The following is a 22892-nucleotide window of genomic DNA, read 5'->3' on the forward strand; positions in this document are numbered from 1 at the left end:
AGGGAGAGTTTTCCTATATTCTTTTACGTTGCAGGAAAACTACAACTGTCACACATGGAGTGGTAGGATACAATCTTTATTATTCAATTGTGTGAATGCAGAAATTTAGTTAGTGACACATCTTTATTTTGAAATGGTGATAAGTGTTGAGGCCAAAGTCCTGCATGCAAGATCTTTCTCCCATTGACTTCAGTGAGACCTGAAAAGCCAACTTTGTGCAGGAATATAGCTTTAGGTATTTAGGACAATGAGTCAATGTCACATGAGTTTTAACATCTGTCTAAGGAGTGGTGTTAGAAGAAATGGATAATATCTAGTTGTCCGAATACTGAAGGACAGGCCTGGGATTATTATTACAAATAATACTGGCCTTTTGATATCAGTGTCAAAGCATATTAACACTATAGGAAAAGATAAAGGTCACAATCTCTGGGAAATGACCATTAAAATGAATGGTAGGTGTGTGGAGTTCTCATTCATTTCAGTGGACATGCATAAGAAAGTTTCCTGGTGGACTGAAACCAAAAAGAAGAGTTGACACACATCAAACTATTTTTAAAAATTTTTTTGTATAACAATATAAAGAAATAGCTTCCGAGTTACCAGTTGCAATTACTAAAAAAAGGTTCATGGTGAATAGTACATGATTAGCCTTAAACAATTCAATGATTAAGTCTTAATTTTCTGTGCTCTTCCTAGGAGGTACTTGAAATTATTCTATATTACATTTTCCTTTTCACACTCTTTTAAGAATGTACAAAGAAATGATCCCAGTTGGATAACAGAGGAGTAAAAGACAAAATGTCATGTCGTCAAATAATTGTCAGTTTTGTCATTAGCAGAAACTGTGCATAAATGAAAGATTTAGCAAGATTGTTGGGAACTCAGTGTATTTCAGTCAATAGAATCTTGATTTTGGACTTGGAAGATCTAGATATAAAATCTCGGCTCCTCCTAAAGCCCTTTATATGGCCTTGGGAAATTCTGAACCTAATTTATCTCATAGGTTACTCTGAAAATAAAGTGAGATAATAATATAATCAGCCATTAGCTGATTATTAACCTAGTTAATGAGAGGATATTTTGGAGGTCTTTCATTCATAGGGTCGCCATAGGTCGGAGGCAACTTGACAGCACATAAAACACACAGCTTGTGAGCTCAAGGAAATATGTTTGAAGAATGCTTGTGAATGTTTGTGTTTGTGAAATAAACAGTAAAACTCACAAGCAAACCTTTCAGTCAATTAAGACATTGTGGAAAACATCAAGCATAGCTTTCACAGTCATTGCATGCTTGAAAAATCACCCACTACAATCCAGGTCTGCTATAGCTTAAAATAGGGAGGCATTAATCCAACATACTGTCCTTAGGCGGCAGCACTGTCTCAGGACAAAATGGAACACAGGGCCAAGCTACAAGTGATGAATGACACTTGAACAACAAGTGTATTTCTCCCTGTTCACTTGCCCTCCACTTGCGCTCCACTCAATCCACTTGTCATTCAAGTGTCATTCATCACTTGTAGCTTGGCCCTCAGTGTCAATTTGAACACTAGACTGCAATTTTGAAAGGAAATGGAGGTATGTAGGAATGAGAACAGGGGGAGTTTAAGCCTTTCCTAATGTAGTTTTGTCAAGTTGATGTACACACATGCAACTGAACTATTAGCCCTGGAAATGAATAAGACCGCAGGAAGGTTGCTTTTTTATTTCATGCAAATATCCTGTGGAGCATTTGCTGTCTCTTTTCCCCTGCATGTCTTCATCTCCAGCATTGTGGACCCAGTTCAAACTAGAGTCCTGCACAGCTGCTAGTACCATGGGAAAATCCGTTCATTGACTCTCCTTCCTGTTCATGTGTCTGTTTTTTGTTTTAATTGTTTTATATGCGCGTGCAAGTAAGCCTGTTTTAATTTTTTTATTGTACCTCACATTGGGGAACCTACATTGGCTGGAAAGGTCGGTTTTAAAAAGTTTCAAATAAAATTCATAAGCAGCAGAGGGTAAGAACTGACTACTAATTCTCACAATTGGGAGGAGTCCCCCAGAGTTAAGTTCAAGTGCTATTGAATTTGTTCATAAATTATCCATAAACAAGGATGAGAAATAATGTGCCCAAGTTTGCCAATGGCATCAAAGTATAACTGATGGTGAAAATAAAGCCAGTTGTGAAGAGCTCCATGAAGACATTTCTGAACAGTAGTTAACAATGTGACAGATGAAGTTCAATGTCAGTAAGTATAAGTGATGCACAATGTGACTAAAAAAATCCTAACTTACAGTCATTGGCAAATATTTACCAGAGTGTGACTGAAAATAATATTGCTTGCATTGTAATGCCCTTGTATATTTTGATGTTGCAGCTACGTTTGTAATACTGGTTTCTCAAACAGGATAAATAAGAGGGGAAAGGTGCGGAAAGGGTAATCAAAATTACTAAAGAATTGGAGCCAGTGATTTATAAAATTATGCATGGTGTCATGATTTTCCCTATTCACCCAAAATACTAGAATATTCAGGCACCTAATGAAAAGCCATTAGGGACAGTCAAAATAATATACTTCTCCTTACAATGCATATGCAAAAGAGAGCCTGATGTACTGACTAGAGATGGTCAAGAACTGGAAAAAAAACAAACCATGTGGTTCGTCAAATTTCACGAACCACAAACTTTCACGAGTCTGCCCCCGGTTCGCGAACCGGTTTGTAAAAATGTCACATCCAGGTCAGAAAATTGTCACTTCTAGGCAAGCAGAAGGTCACTTGTAGGTCAGCAGAAGGTCTGCAGGAAGTCCATCCCCTGTTGCCTAGGAAACTGATTGATTGGCACCAGGCTGTCTGCAGTGATGAACAAAAAAATGAACCAAACAAACCAGCCTAAAGTTCATGGTGGTTCGTCAAAAATGGGATCTGATGAACCACTGGTTCGTGAACCACAAACCAGCCTGGTTCGTCACAAATTTTGGCTCGTATTTTGGTTCATGCCCATCTCTAAGACTGACATGGTGTCAACCTGCCTTGACAACTTCACCAGAAGGGTACTATCAAGATGCTTGCCATTAGAGCAATTTGTCTCTTTTGTTCATACTAGGTCTGTAAGAGGGCTGCTACAGAAAATCATTAAGATGCAAATCCCCTTTTTCTTAATTCTAGAGAGTAAGTGTAGTCCTAAGACCGAGTTTAGCTTTTTATCTGAAGCAATTTCATCATTGCACTTCAGTGGTCTTATTGTTAATGGCAAGAGAGTATATGTTTGTTATTGACAAAGGAATTGTTCCATTCCTGGATATGAAACTATATTACACTTTTCTACCTGGCTGGGGAAAGGTATGATACTAGTTACACAACTGGAATTTTGGTAACTAGAATAATATAGTTTCACAAGGTGATTTCACTTTAGAAATAGTAAATCTTCACTTGTGCTGATGTAACCTTCATGTGGAGAATGATCTTGTACTGAAATAATTTCTTTCTTCTGGCTCAGATCTTGTGCCTCTGGATATCATACTTAAATGGAAGGAATTATATTAATGATGGAAAATTTTATCATTATCCATCAAAGCAAGTCTAGTATTACTGATAATTCCCTGGATTTACTGGATGACAACCAGAGCAGATTAATAAACCAGAGATATTTAGGTAAAGCTGAAGCAGGCAAGATGCAAACAGTGGTTTCAATATCCAGTTTTCTCCAGTGTAAGGTAAGCATGAGAAACAGGGGAAAGCATATAACAAGAGGGAACTCATAATGGGGACTCATGAAAGCATGAAGATATTGCTAGTGAATTTACAGTATCTTGGACAATTCTGTTCCTAAACTACTGATATTAGTTGGTGCATCTCATGATGATAAAACAACTTACAATTGTTTGTCCTCATACTGAAGATATTATGCTTCATCTATGACATACCCTGTCTAATTGATACTAGTGGAGACTACTCTTATTGGTTGTCTCAGAAGATCAATGAACACTTAAAAATGATTTTGTATCTTTGACAAAATAAAAAGGCTTTCCCTGCTCTGCTGTACAGTATTCAGTCGAGCTGAGATGCCTTGAAGTTGAAAGTGAGGCATAGGATTTGAAGAAGAGGTACAATATCCAGGACAGTGATGAGTAGAGATGGGCACGATCCGCATTACGATAAAAAAAAAACCATGATAATGGCGATTGCCCAATCAGGACCCGCCGGATCATGCTCGGGCACAGCCAACAATCCAGCAGTCGGGAGGGGGGCTGGATCGGGGCTTGATTGGGGCAATCGTGCTCGGATCGGGAAGCCAGATGCTCAGGCGCCAGCAATCTATTCCCCTGGCAACGGAGCCAGGGGAATGCCTAAGCTGTGTTTGCCCTCCTTCTGTCGCCCTGGAAACCTGAATGGAAGCCCAGCTTGCCTTGATCAGCAGGGCTTCCTTCCAACCACGGAGCAGCAAAGCAGTCACCAGCTGGGAGAAGACACCCAAGGGAGGGAGGGGGAAGGGGGTGTTCTGTAGCCATGGGCACTCCAATCTCATCCCTGCAAACCCTGATAGGCAGCTCTGGCTGCCAAACACAGACAGCCAAACAAAAACACAGATGCCGCCGGCATCAGCCACCGTTCCTGTATCGCTGGGAACAGCGGGGTGCCCCTCCACTTTTGCCTTCACAATCCACGATCCACGATCCACGGATCGGATACGGGAGAGGATCAGTGTGGATCGTTAATTTGGGATCGTCGCCGGCGCCAATCCACGATCAGCTTGATCGCTATTTTTTTTGGATTGTGTCCACCTCTAGTGATGAGCAAGAAGGGCTTGTATTCAGAATGACCTTGAAGCTCGGTAACTGAAATGCCTGACATTTCTTTGCTTGCGTTTTTTCTCTGTCTAGACTACAAGCAGCCTGGGGACCATTTTTGATCAAAGAAAAGCATGGTGAGGACAATTAACCCTCCTCCCTTAGTGCCATGCCCCAGATCTGCCCCACCAAATAGCTTTTTAGCCCCCACTTCCCCAACCAAGACAGGAGTTCCAGACACAAAACTCCATTGTAACATGTAGCCTGACCTTTATTTGCTGAGGACTAAAGTAGGAAAATTAATCTTCTTTGCAAAATTCTAGTTCTGGGCATCCTCTGGGTGTGCGTGCGTGTGCATGTGTGCGTGCGTGCATGCACTATCAATTTATGAGATCACACAGAGATCATAAAATAACTTTTTGATAAATTCAAATAAATAAAACACATTTTTCTTTCGAAATACTTTGTTTGCTTATGACTATTCAAAAGACAAATAATTTTTCTGTTTAGGTTTAGTTTACAGTAGTCTTCCAGGATTTGGCTCTTTTCATATATTACATATGCATTTAATATATTCTGTTAATGTGTTAATATTAGTATGTTTTGTTAGATAGCTTAATTGTACTTTCATACAACTTTTAAGGAAAAATATAAGAAAAGTAATTAACAAATAAATGCAGAAGGCATTGCTTCTACTTCACTTTTTGTACAATATGAGGGCTTATATGAAATATCTGTCAGGTTCAGAATGCTCTCGTGTATGTTCTTGCCTAACCGACTCCATCTTTAATCCTTTCAGTGTTTAAGTGCTTTCTTCACAGGTGCCAAGGTTCCCAGGCAGCTATCTCACAGAGAAGGATTGTTTTGGCTACCGCTGTTCCACCAAGAACCGGCCTTGAGAGACTTTCGCTTTCCTAGCTTCAAAGGGATGGTTTTGAGAACTATGTGGGGGGGGGTTTGGGCCTGCTGGGATCTGTTACTTTGCACCTCATGCTTTGCCTGTCATTGGTAACAATGCATATGTACCATCCTGAATATTGTATTCAGGCCAGTGGACTATAATGAACTAATTCTTCAGTAAAAACCTTTTGGAAACAATGGACTGTTGTCTGATTGCAGAAGGTAGTCTGGAGTAAGGACATTATCTAGCCACAGCTCTGACATTTTGTTACCAATCATCTTTTCCAATGCCTAAGCCAGATCAAATGGACTCCAAAGCTGTCCCGCTCAGGGATCCTTTGTTTGACCCGTATGTCTCCCCCGGCTCCCAAGGATTGGAACCTCAAGGACCTGTGCCAAGAGGAACCAGCTCCTCTGTTACTACGCTCTACACTCTCGCTCCCAGCAGTGCAGATACCCAGCCCAGAGCTACAGCCGAACCACTGTTTTCCGTACCCACTCCGACGCAGTGCGGCGCGAGACCAAGGGAGACGAGGGAACGGAGGGCCAGTACGATGTTCACACAAACACAGGTGGATAGTCGGCGCAGTTTGGAGTCAATACCCGAGCATGCCAGCAGCATGCCAGCAGCATGGCACCCTGAGCTGGGATTATTCGGAAGTCACCCCGTGGTCGGGGCAACAAGTAAGTGAGCACCAATGGGTGCAGCTTCAAAGTACAATGATTGCAATTGACTCTGGGATATCGGCAATCACTGGTTTGGCGAAAGGGATATTAGCCGCCAGGTCTGAAGAAGAACAAGGAGTGGAAGAAATCATACCTGGCCTACGGAGGCCACATACGGAATATGTGCCCACCTCGCAAGCTACTGGATATACTGAACAGGAGGAGGTAAATCCAGACAGAGTGCAAGTTTTGGAGACCAGACTAGCAAGCATGGAAGAAAGCTTAGCCCATGCAGTCCACCTGCTATCTGTACTCGTGGTGGGGGACGGTGGACATGAACCGCCAGCTGGCCTATCAGACATCAGCCAAAGTTTGTCAAACCTACAAAATCTTGTGCCCCGTCTGGAGGGCCCTATCCAACCATGGCCGCAACAGCCACTGGAAACGGGGGATTCTGACTCTGTAACCGGGGAAGGACCTTGTCCTGAAGACCCGTGCCCAGAAGAACCCCGTCCCGAACAGCCAATCATACCAGATGACAACGGAGCCGGCGGAGGAGGTGGAGAACCAAGTCCAGAAGACCCCCGTCCCGATCGTCCAATCATTCCTGCTGACAGTGGAACCGGAGGAGGAGGTGGGGAACCAGGACCACCCCTGAGGCCCACTTCCCCTAGAGTTCCTCCACCCACAACCCAAGCGAATCAGCCACCAAGCCTCCCAAGAGGTACACCGCAAGTCATCCCTGGGACGAGCAGAATTGGAAGAGGTACTACTCCCAGGCCACATCAAATGCCAGGGCCGCGGGGGGCCATGGTGCCTCTCCAACCTATCTCTCCTCACCCATCCCCATTTCAACCGGCACCCCAAGGGCCAATTCCCGCTCCTCTTTTACCAGCGCCCAGATTACCGACACCTCGAGGCCCACCGCCGGTGCAACCGGCACCCTTACGGCCAGCGCCGCTACAACCCGTACCTGGAGGGCCTCCCCAGCTGATCCCGGGAGGGCCTCCCCCACAACAACCTCAATCTTATCCTCAGCAACCTCCGCCGCCACTACCGCCAACACCGCGACAGCCTCCTTTACAACTCACCCCGCTCGACGTCTACCCGATGCCAGCACCAGCTCCCAGGCAAGAACTTCCCATGGGTAAGCAGGAAGCTACGTTTGATGGAGATCCTTCCAAGCTGGGATTTTTCCTTGTCCAAGCAGTACAGTTTTTCAATCGATGGGGACATCTATTTGGAAGTGAAGCCAGTCAAATCGAACACCTGGGATCGAGACTTCAAGGCAAGGCGGCTGACTGGTATGTAGGACTTTATGATATTGGTGCCCCCGAGTTGAATACACTTCAAGGGCTAGTGGACGCGCTCCGAGCCCAATATGAAGATCCCCTAGAAGAAACTAGGGCCCGGACTGAATTGCAGTCTATTAGGCAAGGCAGCATGTCAGCTAGAGACTAAGTTACAAAATTCCGACAGCTCGCTGCCAAATGCCCAAGGTGTGAGGAATCCACCAAAATCATTTTATTCAAACAGGGATTAAATCCTAAATTGTTGGAAAGAGCTCTCATGCAAGATAACCCTCCTACACTGTTAGGATGGATCCAGTTAACTTGCAAAGTAGAAAATTGCATGTTAGAAGTTCGTTTAGTGGAACAACATCAACAACCCGCGGGCCAAAGGCGCTCCTCAGTTCTCGTTCGAGGGAGCCGAGGGGCTGGATACGCTACTCGTGGAGCGAGGGATGCTAGATGGCAACAAAGTTTGTGCTTGCAGTGTGGTCAAAGCGGCCACTTTGCAGCGCAATGTCCGTACAGGCCTGTGCAAAGGCCTCCGCTCCAACTAAGACGTCCAGCCCCCGCAACCTACTCTGCGCCACCGCGCCCAACACCAGCTCCCAGATCAGCGAGGGGCAGAGGAGCTCCTCGGAAGAACCTCCCCGAGAGAGGGTTAGAGTTGGAAGAAGTTATGGAGTATGATTCCACAGCTCTAACCAGGGAGGAGAATGCAGAAAGTCCCGCTTCGGGAAACGAAATGGATCTGTCGTAAAAGGACCCAAACGGCAGATCAAACCTCAGTCCGTTCCTGCTTTGAACAGACCTCCAGGGTCCATACTCTTCATACCCGTAATATTAGTAAATCCAGATAGAAAAATGCACATCCGCGTGCAAGCTCTAATAGATTCGGGCTGCTCAAGAGACATTATTGCCCCAGCCTTGGTGAATGGATTAGTGCTTCCTGTACAAGAACTGCAGACGCCCGTTACTTTTGAGCAAATGGACAGCACTAATATGAACCCAGTCACTACCGAAACCACTCCGGTCATAACCGGCATGGGGCACCATTGGGAGGTAAGATCATTCGTCATTAGTGCCACCGCCAAATACCCCTTGATCCTGGGAAGCCGATGGTTGTGCGATCACAACCCCTATATAAACTGGGCAGAAGGAAGCATTACGTTCAGCCATGATGCCTGCAAAAGTCACTGTTGGAATCAAAATTGGGGTGTCAATCCTACCCACAAAGAATCAGCTCTCCTCAGCCAGGAAGAAATTAATCAAATACCCAAGGAATATAGAGCCTACATCCAAGCCTTCACGGAAGAAGAGGCCAATACTTTACCTCCACATAGGAGGACAGACTGTGCCATGGAAATTTTACCAGGCGCCTCGCTGCCTAAGGGCCGCCTATACCCCATGAGCCCCAACGAAAGAGAAGAACTTCGCAAGTTCATTGACACGAATCTTCAAAGAGGATTTATACGACCTGCTAACAGCCCGCATGCTGCACCAGTGCTCTTCGTCAAAAAGAAAGATGGGGGTTTAAGACTGTGCACGGATTTTCGGGGACTTAACGCTGTATCATCCAGCAACGCATACCCCATCCCGCTCATCAGAGACCTTCTCAACGTCGTGGCTCAAGGTAAGATCTTTACAAAATTAGACTTAAAAGATGCCTACTTCCACGTTCGTATCAGAGAAGGGGATGAATGGAAAACCGCTTTTAACACGCCCCTCGGCCAGTATGAATATTTAGTTATGCCGTTTGGGTTAGCTGGGGCACCGTCGGTTTTCATGTCCATGATTAATGAAGTCTTACATGAATTTTTGTACAAAGGAGTGGTGGTTTACCTAGATGATGTTTTAATCTATTCAGAATCTGAGGAGGAACACGTGGATCTTGTCAAGAGTCCTAACCACCCTAACTGCCCATCAAACTATCTAAATGTGAATTTCATAAAACAGAACTCACTTATTTGGGCTACTGCATCTCCAAAGATGGTTTAAAAATGGATCCGAGCAAAGTACAAGCAATCCAAAGTTGGCAAACTCCTACTACTCGCAAGGAACTACAGTCCTTTTTAGGTTTCGCCAACTTCTATAGAGAGTTCATTGCAAACTTTGCTCAACTTACACTCCCCCTAACTGAACTGTTAAAAACTAAAGACAAGGGGGATAATGCCAAAAAGCCGAGTGCCAAATTGCCTTGGACACGGGAATGCCAAGAGGCATTCGATCTTCTCAAAATGCAGTTTGTTTCCGAACCTGCCCTCCAACACCCTGACGAGAATCGCCCCTTTGTAGTGCAAGTCGACGCCAGCGACACCGCAATAGGGGGCGTACTTTTGCAGAAGGGGGAGGACGGGAAACTCAAGCCCTGTGCCTTCCTATCCTGGAAATTTTCTGAAGCAGAGAGGAATTGGAATGTATGGGGAAAGGAAGAATTTGCTGTAAAAGCAGCTCTCGCTACCTGGAGGCATTGGTTAGAGGGAGCCCATCATCCATTTGAGGTCTGGACAGACCATAAAAATTTAGAAGCCCTACGCAGTCCTCGAAGACTAAATGCTAAACAGCTGCGCTGGGCAGAATACTTTTCCAAATTCAATTTCACTTTGAACTTTTTGCCGGGCAAAACTAACTTTCTAGCAGATGCCCTCTCACGCATGCCCCAACACAAAAGCAAGAGGGAGGAGACTATAGACACCGTCTTTTCACCTACGCAATTAGAGGGTGTGGTAACAACGCGCAGTCGCACTGCCCAGCCCCCTCAACCCGATCAGGGGTGGAGGTTGAAGCTGAAAGCTGAAGTGGAAAAGGAGGGGGGGAAAGTGCCCAAAGACAAACTGCAACAATCGAAACAAGGGGAATGGCTTTGGGGGGACCGCTTTTATGTCCCCGACAGCTTAAGAAAAGAAGTTTTGCAGCGCTGTCACAATGCCCCTATAGCGGGACACTATGGGTACTTAAAGACACTTCATTTAGTACAACGTCAATTTTGGTGGCCAGGCGTGCGCAAGGACATTTCCCAATATGTAGCATCCTGCCCCATTTGCCTCAGTGCCAAATCCTGCAAAGGCAAGCCACCCGGATTATTACAACCGTTAGAAACACCAAGCAGACCGTGGGAAGTAATTTCCATGGACTTTATCACTGATTTACCCCCCTCCAAGGGGCACAACTGTATTCTGGTGGTAGTGGATTTATTCTCCAAGCAAGCACACTTTATACCTCGCACCACTATACCTTCAGCTAGAAAACGAGCGGATATTTTTCTAAAACACATTGTAAAATTACATTCTTTTCCGTCTAAGGTGATTTCGGATCGCGGCGGACAGTTCGTTGCCAACTTCTGGCGGGAGCTTTTACAAATGCTAGATATTGAACAAGGTTTAAATTCAAGTCATCATCCTCATACCGACGGACAGTCGGAAAAAACTAATCAAATCCTGGAGCAATTTCTTCGCTGTTATATTAACTTCCAACAAGATAATTGGGTCGATTTGCTCCCCCTGGCAGAATTCTCTTACAATAACAGTGTGCACGCCTCCACAGGAGAAACTCCCTTCAAAGTCGTTTATGGCTTCCACTTCAAACCCTTCCCGTTTGAAGCGCTCCCCCCTCCTACGGCGGCTTCCAGAGACGTAACAGAATGGAGGGGGGAAGCTGCTCAACAATGGACTCAAATTAAAAAACATCTCGACAAAGCCAAAGAGGATTACAAATGATACGCCGACCGCCACCGTGCGGCTGATTGGGATTTACAGCCAGGCGATCTTGTCTATCTCTCCACAAAGAATCTGAAAGTAACTCAAACCAGCCGTAAGCTCGCATTAAAATTTCTTGGACCCTTTCCCGTTCGTAAAGTGATCAACAAAGTGACTGTTGCCTTGGATTTACCAAAGAATTTGCGCCACGTACACGATACTTTTCACATTAGTCTGTTGAAAAGAACCCCCCCTGCAGACCAATGGCACATCCGTGCCCTTCCAATCCCAACGTTAATTGATGATCAAACTCATTACGAAGTACAGCAAATTTTGGACTCCAAACTGAAAAGAAACCAGCTGTTTTACCTTATCAGGCGGAAGGACTTTGACTCTGGGTTTGATGAGTGGGTGAATTCTGTACATGTTCATGCTCCTAGATTGGTTAAAGCATTCCATTCTCGCTACCCACATAAACCTGGGGGGGAGCATCTTAGAGGGGGCAGAATGATGATTGGTAACAAAATGTCAGAGCTGTGGCTAGATAATGTCCTTACTCCAGACTACCTTCTGCAATCAGACAACAGTCCATTGTTTCCAAAAGGTTTTTACTGAAGAATTAGTTCATTATAGTCCACTGGCCTGAATACAATATTCAGGATGGTACATATGCATTGTTACCAATGACAGGCAAAGCATGAGGTACAAAGTAACAGATCCCAGCAGGCCCAACCTCCCCCCATAGTTCTCGAAACAATCCCTTTGAAGCTAGGAAAGCAAAAGTCTCTCAAGGCCGGTTCTTGGTGGAACAGCGGTAGCCAAAACAATCCTTCTCTGTGAGATAGCTGCCTGGGAACCTTGGCACCTGTGAAGAAAGCACTTAAACACTGAAAGGATTAAAGATGGAGTCGGTTAGGCAAGAACATACATGAGAGCATTCTGAACTTGACAATATCTGCTGTAGGTGATTCCACAAAAGCAATACACTTATTCACTTGGTCAGTTAAAGTTGCACATTTCAGAACACATTTATTACTACATGTTTAGAAAGAAAAAGCAAACTGGAAGAAAGCATGTTGTTATAGACCAGCCAGACACATGAAGATTTTAGCCAGTCCAGAAAGAGTAGACCAAGCTTAAGTTCCATTTAAATCAATGCGACAAGTTACCTATGCTGCTCTGTGATCATGAGTAAAGGTGTATTTTAAGGCTAACTATTAAGAGGTAATAATCAAACTTCATGAGACTCTAAGTTTATAAAATGTATTTGATTATCTATTACCCTTTTCTAGGAAATACATGGAGTTGGAGCCTAAGACAACAACTGGTGAGAAGCTCACCACCTCCTCTCTTCCACTGTAGCTGACTGAACCTCCCTCTCAATTCTATTTCAGGAGCTCAAGTATCCTTACAAACGGGGAGGGGGGCGGCAATAGTCCTCTTCCTGCTCTGCTCATAGCAGTGTCATTCTGCTAGCATAAGTGTTATTCTGGAAGAAAAGTACTTTGGGTTCAAACCATGTTGAACAGATATTCCTAAAAAGTAGTCACACTAAAAGTATCAGAATCATAGAAACTGGTATTTTACCTAAAAGCCCTTTCATTTCTCACATGTGCAACAAGACATCATGTTGCTTCTTCATTCATCATAGGCAAAAATTCCTTAATGGACAAAGTATGTCTGTGTATTAAAAAATACTATCATTATGGGAAAAGTTCACATGGATGGCAGTTTCTAAGAGCCGGGATTTTTCTTTCATTACAGTTTGTTGGAAATTATTCAGGCTGTTTCTGTACTGGTAGCTCTAGCAGATAGAGCCAACATAACCAACAGGAATAACAAATTAAAACTGACATTTGTACATACATTATTCTCTCTAAGAGCAAACTTCATGGTCATTTACCTAACAGAAGCAGAAAAAGGTCCCCCTCCTGCGCGCGCGCACACACACACACACACACACAATTATTGTTTATGCCTATCTGAGGGGCTTTATGGGTATGCAGAAAATATTAATTTGTAAATTAAAAGCAGACTTCTTCACAACGGTTTGATGAGGACCAAGGATACTCCTAGCTCTTAGAATTTTGAGAGTAAGAGCAGAACTACAGGTGACAAAAGGCACAGATTGGACACTTGTCAGCTTCCCTCAAGTTTTGATGGGAAATGTAGGCATCCTGTTCTCGCAGCTTCTCTCTCTGACTGCTGTCCAATGGACATTTCAACTGTCACTTGTCCAACATTCCGCCATTTTCCATCAAAACTCGAGGGAAGCTGACAAGTGTCCAATCTGTGCCTTTTGTCACTTGTAGTCCCACTCTATGTCTGTTAAAATGAGGAGAGGAAAACTGGACATATTAAACCTCTAAGAGCTCACTGTATACTGGAGGGGGAGATTTATTCCCAATCATTTATTCCTTTTCCTCTCTGCAACTATATTATACCAAAACACATACTTAGTAAAGTGCTTATTCTATGCAAAGATGTGCTTGTATGAAACTTATTAGCTACATGTAATAAAGTGAATGCATTTAAATCTGATGGGTGTTTTTACTTCCTTACATTTTTAAAGATGGTAAAAAGAAGTTTAAAGGACTTGCTATTAAGTATATATTTCATTTTCCCTATGACATAAATGCATGCAAACCTTTGGATTTGGGCATATGTATAACTCTACCATCAACTAATTGTTATATTGTTCTATTATTTCTATTGGTTTCCACGAGTTTTTATATTACCATCTTTATATTCAGTTATATTTCAGGCATGCGATTACAAAAAAGAGTATTAGAAGCTTTAATGGTACAGCCATTAGTTGATATGCTTTATTTAAAGTCTGTTTGCACACTTAAAGTTTTAACAAATGAAAAGAACACACACATTCCAAGAGCATAACAAAGCAGAAGCTCTCAGAGAAACCAAAAGTTCAGTGATAGAGTTCAATTTGAATACCTGTATAAAAATCCCCGTGTGCAAACATGTCAATCATATAGCGACAGAATGCATATTGATCTAACAGAACAGAAAGGAAGAAAGAGTAATAAGACACAGTTAGAGAACTTTTTGCACTTGAGTAAGAGCTTATCATTAAAGTCTTTGATATATTACTTAAGTAATCAATAACAAAACAGAAACTCAATGTCATGTTTCTTTTGTATGGTCGTACTAGCTTACTGAACAAAGGAGGGACCCTCTGATGGCTGGAGATGTATAATCACAAATAATTGTTAGGACAGGCTTCAGAGGCAAAAACAGGCATGGTCTGTAACATTTAGGGACCTTTCTACTGCGCCGTTATCTTCTGTTTTGTCCCTCTATTGTAGTACTCCATACTCATCATGGCTTTGAAACCCTCACTGCTTGTGAGAAGTGCTAACAGAAATCACTATGGAATTTTTGTGAAATATCCATGCATGGATACATACATCTGTGAAGGACAAGCAAATAGTTGTGCAGACATGATTTGCAGATTATGAATTGGACCATGACTTTCTGAAGGCTGTTTCTGATGTTACAATCTTGTATGCTCAAATGCATACCTGAGTAAAAAGATGCTTGCTGCATTTTTGAACGTGTCACATCTTTATGGGTTAAATGTCATTATTAGCCTGATACATGTTTGGGGGCATTGCTTCCATTTAAGAACATATTTACTGGGACTAAAAACTGACACTTACATGACTATTTCCATTTTAAACAGCACACCTAAAGCTATGCAATGGAAATGTTCAAATGAACTTTTAAACCCTGGGATCAAATGTCAAAGAACTTTACTGATTGTATTGAAACTGTTTCAAAAAGCCAGCCAGCCTGCCTGTACTGAGGTCTCCAGATGACTTTTCCCCTTATATCAGTGTAGTAGCTAAAGTTTCATATGCTATATTTGAATTTCCAGAATGGAATAATTAATTTATCTAGTAATGATAGATTATAATTTTGGAGTCAACAATGACAAAACTTGACAGCCAGTAGGATTTACCACTAGCCATTGCATCATAGTTTTACGTTGTTTTATTCTCTACTACAGCTAGCAATTTTCCTTCAGGCAGAATTTGTGATCTAATTATGTACATTCTAAATAAAGTTATGCAGACCACTGAAAATTAAAAATTTAGAGGCAGCACAAAATTAACTGCTTGATAAATTCACGTAACAGAAGTGATATGTTACTGACTCTATAATTCATTTTCATATTTAATTCAATAAACCCCTGTTTTTAATTTATCTGCAGCTGCTGCTAAGTAACCAAGTTGTGGTACTCAAGAGACAGAGCATCCTGGGCTTTCACTGAAGAATTTAGGCCAAGTTCATCTTCCTGAGCAATCACAGTTCCATAGGTATACCATATCAGGTAGTATTTCTTCTATTCCAACTCAGTTAATGGGATTTGAGATGGAGCACAGTGAATTGTCCCCTGTGGTATTAATCTGGAATGGTGATGTGTAAAACAAGCCTCTTTATTTGGCTCAGTTTTCTACATTTCTGCCCTATGTTTATGCCTAAAAAGCCTGCAAAGTGTCTTAGGTATTCTTGCATTTCCAGAAATCCTATAGGCAGGCAATATTTTTCCAAATGCCAAAACAGCAGTTACTTAAACAAATGCACCTAACATCAGAGGATCACCAGGTGACATTTTACATTTGCTCAATTTACATGAGCAAACACCACAGATGGTCATGTAATTATTCACATTTTCAATATTAGTTGTTCACAAATGGCAAAACAGCATCAGTGAAACTGACAATTTTTCCCTCACGCATCCAGTTCAGACAAGTCCCTTCACTGTAGAGAAGAGAATATCAACCCTCGTGTCAAGTTAATCTCTACAGTGAAGGGTCTTTTCTGGCTCCCTGTCACTTTCAACACTACTCTTTCAGCACAATATTCAGATCTTGCAAGAGATCTTGCACACCCAACCACAACCATTTTTTTCATGCTCAAGAGCATGCAAATAAGGCACCTGATTTTTTTCCTTGACCACTATGTGCAAGAGTGTTTGCATCCAACTGTCTATACATTGTTCATGTCAAAAATTAAATAGAACAGAATTTGTCACAAGGTAAGCCTCAAATATTTGTACACATCAGAGGACTGACAGTATCTATATCAGAAATATAATCTGACAGACAAGCACAGCATTCCTGATTTGTAAGGATCATTTTACATCAGTAGTTTTCTGTTAGACCAAACTATCCACAGAAGCATCACTTTGCATTATACATTCATGCTTAGGATTGTTGGTTTCAAAACTAAAAAACACATATGGAGATATCTTTCCCTGGTATATATAAATTTCCAAAATGTTTGGTACAGAGGCCTAGTACTGCGCAATCTCTTTGAATTTGTATGGAACATGCAAATTTGCAAACTGTAGGGGACATGCCTTTGCAAACTGTATTGAAATTAATGGAAGTAGTGCAACACCATGCAATGTATTATATCTGGTATACAGATAGAAACATTCCACTGGTACTATGTAAGAGCCTTCCATTCATTTCTCCAGGGGATGTTCTCCAAACAGCTATCTACTAGCAATTAGTCAATTTCTAATATTTAAGGATAGAATTTAAAATGTTACTGAAGCCACTGGAAAAATTCCGATTGGTTCTGCAAATATATTGTTTTAGATTAAAATATATTTGGCTCTTTATATTTAATGGCCTGCCAAAATTTTATTGTGAGTAAAACAGATTTTTTAAGGATATTTTTAACTTCATACAATTTTGTTTGTTCAACTAAAAAATGTTTAGATTAAATCTGAAAATGAATCCTGAGACTGAGCATGGTATGCTGTTCCCTGTGAGGCCACCAGATATCTTAGACCCCTAAAAAAAGCACTGTTTCTACACTCCTGTACCTCAATGTGTGCTCATTACAAGAAGAGCTTGATATTTTCTCATTCTGCCCTCTGATTTGCCCAATGCAAGCTACCCAAGCTCAGAGCTCACATAAGGGCAGAGAGAGAGATACAGAATTCTATGGAAACCTGTCCCTCTGTACTCAAGCTCTGTACCCTTGCTAGGAAGAATAATGACCCCCCAAAAAGTTACTAATCCTTGGAATATAGTGATCTATAATATTTAAAAAATGCTACAGTCCTGAAGGAAAAAAATCTTCCATGAAGCAATAAGAATCTGAACATGTCCTCTGAGCTCAATGGATCTTTATAACCATATAAATAGAATGACTAGATACAAAAAATGTTTAAAATAAATATATCATATTTCCTAACACACCATGACTGAAGATTCATTTTAAGCAAGTGATACTTATTTAAACAAATGCCTATGCTGTGACTTGGTATTGAAAGGTGTGGGGTTTGTCCCACAAGTGCCAATTCCTGATACTTCTTGACAATTGATGTAGACTTTAAGGCCCTAAGAAGTAAGAATTAAAGTAATTTTGATGTGCATTGCACAGGTTTTATTCACAAGGTTCCCTGTTGAGTTTTTTCATATAACCACAATGATAAATTTTCAGGAAAAGGGCAACTAGGGATTATAGGACCCTATGTGTCTGGGTTTGAGCAATTATTCTTCAGTCCATCATGACATCAAAATTGTAACCACTTGTAACTCACAGCAGGACCAGAATGTCTAACTGTACAGATAAAAAATTCTCACTAAAGAATCATTCCTACAATGGAACAGGAAGCCCCTGACTGAGGGATTAGTGTGAAATTTTCAAAGCTTTGTCAGTCACAGGAAATGTATTCATCTCATACAAGAGCAGAAGGAACATAAGAGGAGATTGGTTTATTGGCTGCTGATGTCACAAAGCATTCAAATAGTCATGCTGTCTTCCCCCACTGTAGTTCACAGGGATGGAAAGGCATTTTCAGGTGAAATGTTACCAGTTCTCAAATCATGAGCTGTGTGGTTTCTTCCCTCTCCATTTCACTGCTGCCCACATTGGCAACACAGTTGAGGAAGGGCAAGCAGAAACTCAGACTGATAGACTTAGAAATGTGGGACATTATATAGACAGATCGGTATATGTTGTTCACCTGCATTTTTTACCACTTCATTCTTGTACTGGGAAGTCCTCAAGAAGCAAATGTGTTCCTTAAAGAAACACTGCAAAAATAATAAACTGGCTGGCAAAACAAATCGTTAGCCATAAGACAAGAAGTCAGGCTTTACATTTCTGCCTCATCATCATTTAATGATCTGAAATTCGATAGAGATTTAATTCAACCATTATTTTCATGCTCATGGGTAGGGCTGAACATTTGTTTCTTGTTCGAATCAACATTAAGTTCATTGCCTGCGTTTCTTTCTCCCTGCACTTCAAAGATCCTCTGATGTTGTCTCCTGGTATTGGTTACCTTTCTTTTCTGACTTTTCTGTAAGCGTCATTGCTGTCTCCTCCCTTGCTTTGGCTTTTGGTGGTGCTGTCATCTTCTCTATTTTAGCTTCCATATGTTTCACTCTTCCAGATGCCTTGGGTTCTGGCCTTTCTTCTTTCACATCTTTTTTAGCCTTCTCTTCAACTTTGATGCTCTTCTTGTCTGTAAGTTATTTGAAAAGAGTCAAGATAATAGTTTATTTATTTAAGACATTTTCATTTGTGTTGAAAAAGGACCAGGGATTGCATACCAAACTATAAGAATTTTAACCTAAAACTATAAAACTTTAACATAAAACATAAAAACAATAATAACAATAATAATTAAAATTGTAATTAATTAAAAAACAATAATTAAACCTGTGGAACGATAAAACCTACAGTATAGTTATAAAAAATGATAAACGAGCATCTGATTTGCCCCTAAACACCAGCTAAAATACAAACTTAATTTCCAGAAAATGAGACTTGCGCTTAAAATTCTCACAATACATTTAACACAGTTATGCTTAATCAAATTACTATTTATCCAATTCTGCATATAAAGGAAGACAGGCATTTCAACAAGAGGCTGGCCCCCACACTCACCTGGGGAAGCTGGCTGCAGCCTGTGGGGTGAGGGGAGCGCAGCATGACAGCCACCATCTTCTCTTGGGGGGCCTGGTGGTTTCTTGAAGCAAGTGGGACCGATTCAAATGTTGGCCAGCCAATCAGTGCCAGCCGGCCAGTCTAGCCATAGGCAGGGCTGGTGATGGACCTGAGAGGTGTCGTTTCCTCTCAGGTCCTCCACCAGGGTACTTAGAAGGGGCAGGTCAGGTCTCCTTGTCAGTGGCTCTTGTCCAGCATTGAGAAGCAGTGGCAAGAGCAAATGAGTGGTGGCAAAGCAGCAACAGCAGTGGCAGCAAAACAGAGGTGATGGTGACGCCACAGTGCTGAAAGCAGCAGCTGTGGCTGGTGTGCCAAGAGCAAGCAGCAAAGAGCAGGAGGGAGTTGAGCCATAGCGGCTCACTCCAGCAGGCAGTAGCTTTCCCCTCGCCTTCTCAGATGCACCAGTTGCAAGTTCCAGCTGTTATGAAAGCTGTGGCAGCTCCTCGCTCCTCTCCTATTCCATAAAGGGTGGTGATCAGGAGACCATATTCCTGAGATGGAGGCCTCTCCCAGCTTGTGGGAGAGGGACCCCTCATCATCTGGGTGGACTGCAGCTATGCCTCATAAAGGGGCTGCAAAGGCAAGGCCAGGGAAAAGGGGTGCTAGGGCCACATCTTCAGAAGGGGCTGCAAAGACAAGGCCAGCAGCCAATAGGAGTGACAAGACCATGCCAAAGATGGCCAAAGAAGACCCCTGGGGAATACTGTCTAACTATCTTTCATACCCCAGGGCCTTCTCCATTAATGTGGCCATCCCACCAGATTTGTGCTCAGATTAAAAATGCGTCCTTTGATCATGCTCTCTGGCTTGTTCAGTCCTGTGGTCCTGATGCTCTCATGGCCAAATGTGATGTACAGTCAGCTTTCAAGCTGCCACTGGTGCATCCCAATGACTTCTGTCTGCTTGGCTTTAAGTTTAATAGTGAGTGGTACATAGTAGGGGTGTGTGGTATGGGTTTTGGATTACAGTTTTTTAACCCAAATCTGGCCCGATTTGGAAAGATTCAGGGTTCCCGAATTGGCTCAACATTGCTGAGCCGATTCGGGAATCCCAACACAAAGCTACCCAAAGTGATTCCTATCACTTCAGGAAGTTTCGGCAAGGAGCAACACTTTTCTTGCCATTTGTAAGCTGAAAAAAGCTGCTGGATTTGAAAGCAGAAAGCAAGAAAACTGTTGCTGTTTTCAAATGCTCCCTTTTTCAGCTGAGGTGAGGGGAATCCCCCTCCGATCAGCTGAAAAAAGCTGCCTGGGTTTGAAAGCAGCAACATTTTTCTTGCACGGCAAGAAAACTGTTGCTGCTTTCAAATGCCCCCTTTTCAGGTGCTGGGAGGGGAATCCCCTCCTGTCAGCTGAAAAAAGCCACCCAGTTTTGAAAGCAGCAACACTTTTCTTGCCCAGCATTTGCTGCTTTCAAATGCCCCCCTTTTTAGCTGAGGGGAGGGTGAGGAGGGCATCCAATGTCATATCTTCAACTCTGGCTCCAATGTCATATCACAAGCTGCTTTTGATACTATTCCTCAGTTTCAACACATTGAGGGAACCTGCTATTGGAAACTAACAAACAATATAAAGCCATAATGTTGTTGTTTTAAACAGAACCTAGCTCTTGTCTGGAAAATGTTGACCAACTTAGGTAATTATTCACATATTTTATGATTTATCTTAATGGAAAACAATTAGATTCATAGAAGAGTGCTAAAAAAAAAGTTTTGCCAGGATATTATTTCACTACTCTGAAATATATTTTATTATTTTAAATCTCCCTTTAGAAAATATTTAACCAATACAAAAAAATGTGCATGAGATATATTTCTGGGATAAAGCACACAAGGGGAACTCATATATGACTCTGGGGGAAAGATGTATGACATGTTCCTGAGCTGGGAACATATGTATTTCCTTGTGAAGAAATATGCACATTCTTTTTTTATACATTATAATGGCACCAGAAAAAGAAGAAATATATTTCACACATTTGTTTTTTGGTATATTCCAGGAATGTTTGTTGGAATCCTCTAGCTTTATCTTACCTAAGGTTGTATCTTCTGTAGGTATTATGAGAACTAGAAACAGACAGATTTGTTAACATTTCCTGCACTCTCTATCTGATTATCATTTCCCCAGTGCTGATTGTCTAAATGAAAGAGATACATGTTGCCTCTCCTTGTAATTTGGGGTTTTTGCTTGATCCACTTGCTTAGAGAAATGGAGTTATCTATTCTTTACCCCGTCTTTAGTACAGCACATATCGTTTAGCCATTCCTTGCAGCATATTCAAGGATGTGGAGATAGTATGTAGCATGCCAGCCTTCTGCGTCTATCAATATTAACGTTTGTATGATTTGATAACATTTGTTAGCAGACTGGGAATCCTCCTTCAACCTAGGGTAGGGAACCAATAACTTGCTTTGGTTCTCAAAACAAAATAAGCGTGTTGATTTTTATTCGATGCCCTCTATACCACTGACTTCCTTTAGTCTGCATGCAATAATTCTCATTCAATATCCATGAACACTAACAGCTAACAGCTTCGACCTTCTTCCACTGTTCATCAATAATGATAGAGCTAATGATGCTACTCAAAATCAAAGAGGTAGTACAATTGTGCTATTGTGTTGCAGAAGTGTTATTCATATTTTTAAATGTACAGTTATAAATAAATTATTTTTAGCATATCTAAGAAGTCTGAAAGAATGGTAACATTCTTAAAGCATCTAAGGAAGTCAGACCAGGATGTCTTTATAGCAGAAAACTTTATAGCAAAAAAAATAATGATTAATTGTATTCTTTAGAGCTCCCTAGCAAATTTTGGCATTAGCTCTCCCAAGTGATTAGGCATCATGTCTTTCTGATCATGGCCCAGAATTCTGACATTGTTCATATTTCACTGCATATGGAAACAAAACTTTGGTCCTTAGTTGAATAGCTATTATTAGGCTAGAGTTAATCCTGCTGTTTAAGAACTGGAAGAAACATATTAAAATGACCTACTTCGGGGGGGGGGGACAAAGAGAATGATACCTAAAAATAAATACTTGAAATAGTGTAACAAATAAGGGGGAAATACCTTGTGGAGGAAGTTTCTTTTCCATTTTTTCTTGTCGTTCATGTTTTACTTTTTCTGTTACTGAAATAGATAGAAATTATCCTTACTTTACCAAAGCTGCTATTTAAAACAAATAGATTAATCTACTTAGAAAAAGGTATTTATGTGGACTTCAAGTACCATGTCTCTGGAATGTTAATATTGATTTCTCATCATTTGATGCATTTTGCATAGATGGGGTATATGTAAGCCTAACTAAAAGCTTCAGCACTGATTACCGATTTTGATTCAGTATACAAAACTTGGATAACCAATAGTCAATGACACACCTGCTAGTTTCCTCAGAGAATGCAAGTGATGTCTTTTATAGTTTATATTCCTAATTGCTATTCTATTCAAAATAACCCTGACATTATTTAGCAATTGCAGTAACATTCTTTTATTATATCTCCACTTATCTATGTAACCTTGTTTATATCATGCTTATTGCTCTTATCGGCTTTCAGCTGTAGATATTCTTTTGA

The 22892-nt window shown here is 41.6% G+C and overlaps 1 protein-coding gene across 8 annotated transcripts in view; it reads right to left on the reverse strand.

Moving 5' to 3' along the window:
• Positions 1 to 22892, reverse strand: part of TRDN (triadin) — a 334586-nt gene that overhangs the window by 189951 nt on the left and 121743 nt on the right. For all 8 annotated transcript variants that reach the window (XR_008597030.1, XM_054979502.1, XM_054979172.1 and 5 more), the window contains 3 exons: positions 22390 to 22449; positions 18653 to 18835; positions 14278 to 14337 (listed from right to left, as the gene is read on the reverse strand). Coding sequence is in view for 7 of the 8 variants with exons in the window: in XM_054979502.1 (XP_054835477.1) it covers positions 14278 to 14337; positions 18653 to 18835; positions 22390 to 22449 (303 nt within the window). In the remaining variant the exon portion in view is untranslated. The remainder of the gene's footprint in view (positions 1 to 14277; positions 14338 to 18652; positions 18836 to 22389; positions 22450 to 22892) is intronic.

This window comes from Eublepharis macularius, chromosome 1 (genome assembly GCF_028583425.1).
Source record: "Eublepharis macularius isolate TG4126 chromosome 1, MPM_Emac_v1.0, whole genome shotgun sequence".
Classification (NCBI taxonomy): Eukaryota; Metazoa; Chordata; class Lepidosauria; order Squamata; family Eublepharidae; genus Eublepharis; species Eublepharis macularius.